This window comes from Octopus bimaculoides, chromosome 3, assembly GCF_001194135.2.
Source record: "Octopus bimaculoides isolate UCB-OBI-ISO-001 chromosome 3, ASM119413v2, whole genome shotgun sequence".
NCBI lineage: Eukaryota > Metazoa > Mollusca > Cephalopoda > Octopoda > Octopodidae > Octopus > Octopus bimaculoides.
Window position 1 is genome coordinate 29,870,112 of NC_068983.1, and position 3,164 is coordinate 29,873,275.

Sequence of the window (3,164 nt, forward strand, 5' to 3'; positions counted from 1 at the left end):
AAAAGTCATTCGAGCGAGATCATTGCCAGTGCCGCTGGACTGGCTCCTGTGTAGGTGGCACGTAAAATACACCATTTTGAGCGTGGCTGTTGCCAGTACCGCCTGACTGGCCTTCATGTCAGTGGCATGTAAAAGCACCCACTACACTCTCGGAGTGGTTGGCGTTAGAAAGGGCATCCAGCTGTAGAAACTCTGCCAAATCAGATTGGAGCCTGGTGTAGCCATCAGGTTTCACCAGTTCTCAGTCAAATCATCCAACCCATGCTAGCATGGAAAGCGGACGTTAAACGATGATGATGATGATGATGATATATATTGTATGTAACATCATCATCATCATTGTTTAACATCTGTCTTCCATACTACCATCAGCTGGATGGTTTGATAGGATCAAAACATCTGTTTAAGTCAAAGGAATGCATTGACCGCTAATGTCAGCTGACATGATATTTTTGACTGGATACTCTTTCTAATACCAGCCACTTAACAGAGTGTACTGGGTGCTTTACTATTTTCATTTTTCCTTCTTTTTGTGGCACTGGCACTGGTGAGGTTACCACTAAGCCACTCAATTGAAATGGTGTGTAGAATTGAGTGAAATGGGTTTTATATTCGACTTTTGAAATTTTATTCATTTTGGAAAAAATATGTAAAATTTCTTTAGAATTTCTCACTTTCACTCAGCAAAATGTTGGAACTTATCAGGTAAGAGATTCTGCAATTCTGATTATATATACAAAACATTCTTACCAGTTTGAGGTAGCTTTCTCATCATACACCGATATCTGTCTGGTGTCACATTATTTGAAAGATCAGGGGTATAAGTTTTAATTGTTTCTGAAATCACAAGATGTAGATTTTTAGGAACATTCATAAAAAGAAGAGAAGTTATCATTTTCCTGAAGAAAATTATATTAACAGAATTATACATAGGTGACACAATTTTAACGGTAGCCATAAAATGTGGCCCATCCATTGGAACAAAGTTGTCAAAAAAATTATATGAAATTCTAAGAAATTATGTAAATAAATTAATCTTCTCACTTAGTGGCATTTCGTCTGTCTTCAGATTCTGAGTTCAAATTCCAACGAGGTCAACTTTGTCCTTCATCCTTTCAGGGTCAATAAAATAATTACCAGTTGATGCAATTGACTTACACACCTCCCTAAAATTGCTGGCCTTGTGCCAAAGTTTGAAATCATTATTATTATTATTATTATTATGATTTAAGACATTGCACAGTATCCAATATTGTGATGTTGTTGATAGAAGATATTATGTCTACCAGGGGCTTGTACTGTCTGTCAAATCACAAGGACATCAAACAGAGAGTACTTTACGCAATATGTGTGCAGTTCCAAGTAATGCCGATTTTTGCAATACACCTAGATTCTAGGGTATTTCTAAAGTTTCCAGATCTTTCTTCAGGTTGGGTGGTAGTGAGCCCAATGCTCCAATGACAATAGGGACAACCTTTATGTTTGACTCTTGTAGCTGCCACTTCTTAGCGATCTCAATTCTCAGGTCTCCATATTTAACAACCTTTTCTTTTTCTTTCACGATAATATGTTGATCTCCTGGCACTGCCACATCGATTATTAGGCACTCTTGTCTGTCCTTTTTAAAGGTTACTATATCTGGCCTTCAGTGCTCTAATACCTTGTCTGTCTGGAAGTCAAAGTCCCAGAGGATTTTTGCCTTCCTCTTTACAGCCATTACCTTTTCCAGTGTATGTTGATATCAAGCACCTATTACTTCATATCCATACTTCCAGCATAGCAGCTAGTAAAGATTTTGGGCTACCTTGTAATGTCTGTGCTTGTACTCTTTCTACGCAAAACTTTCACAAGCACTAACAACGTGAGTCACGCTTTTGACCCTCTTGCCACACATTCTGCAGAGGTTCATTGCACTTGTGTGGTATATATTCCTTCTCACTGAGTTGGTATTCAATGCCTGATCCTGGGCAGCAATGATTAGGCTTTCAGTATACTTTTTTAGGTCACCCTTGCTGAGCCACCTCCATGAAGCTTCCTGGTCTTTTAAGTTGTTAATTTCTTGGTGGAACTGACCATGTAATTCTATGTGGAGTAGGGTTTCTTCTCTTTTGTTGGGCATTCATGATTGGAATTCATGAGCACTTTCAAATCCATTTTTGGTAAATCCTTCTGCATTAGCAGCATATTGTAGCAGGTCTTGTTTGCTGTTTACCAAATATTCTGCTGTGTTTCTTCTTTCAATGTTGATGCACTCCTGTACACTAGTCAGCCCAGGTCTACCTCTTCACTTCTTCATGTAGAGCCTGTGTACATTCGCCTTAGGGTGGAGGGCACCATGCATTGTCATTGTCTTTCAGGTAGTGCGATCAAGTTGGTTAATCTCCGCTTGTGTCCATTTCAGGATGGGTGCACTCTAATGGACTACAGCAACAGCCCATATGTTGATGACAGTCACAAGGTTCCTCGAGTTGAGTTTTGATTTCAAGAGAATTTGAGGTGCTTCAAATATGCAATGATGACCTTGTTTTTCATTTCTCTGAGAAAGATATTGTCCAGCTCCAGGATCCCAAGGTACTTGTCCCCATCATCATCCAGGTCTTCCATTCTCTCTCCATTTGGCAATTCTATGCCCCTACAATCTGCTCTTTTCCCCCATTTCAAAATGAGCACTGCACATTTCAAGATACCATATTCCATCCCTATATCCTTGCTGTACATCTGTACAGCCTCGACCAGCCTCTCCATTTCAGGCTCTGTTTTTACGAACAGTTTTAAATCATCCATGTAGAGAAGGTGGTTAAGACAAGGTCCATTCTTTCTCAGCTCAAAGTGTGTGTTGACTTTGCATAGGACTACAGAAAGTGGGATCAAGGCTATAACAAATAACAATGGTAAACAAGGGTCTCTCTGGAAGATACCTCTTTTGATTGCTACCTCAGCTAAATGCTGGTTGCTACAGAAAAGACGTGTTTTCCAACTAAGTATGCTGTTCTTAGATCCGATTTTTCCGTCATAACTTCAGGTAAAATGGATATGTATTGATTTTTTTTTTTACGGAATCTCACGTTTTGGGTTATGGAGTATCCGATTTTGAAAATAAATTGCACAGTATCCAATATTGTGATGTTGTTGATAGAACATAGAATTACATGGTCAGTTCCACC

General features: G+C 39.1%; 1 protein-coding gene across 1 annotated transcript in view; it reads right to left on the reverse strand.

The window, feature by feature from the left end:
- The window catches only part of LOC106867285 (uncharacterized), a 24,901-nt gene that overhangs the window by 19,818 nt on the left and 1,919 nt on the right, over positions 1 to 3,164 (reverse strand). The window contains exon 2 of the mRNA XM_014912123.2: positions 751 to 837. Within this exon, the coding sequence (XP_014767609.1) occupies positions 751 to 837 (87 nt within the window). The remainder of the gene's footprint in view (positions 1 to 750; positions 838 to 3,164) is intronic.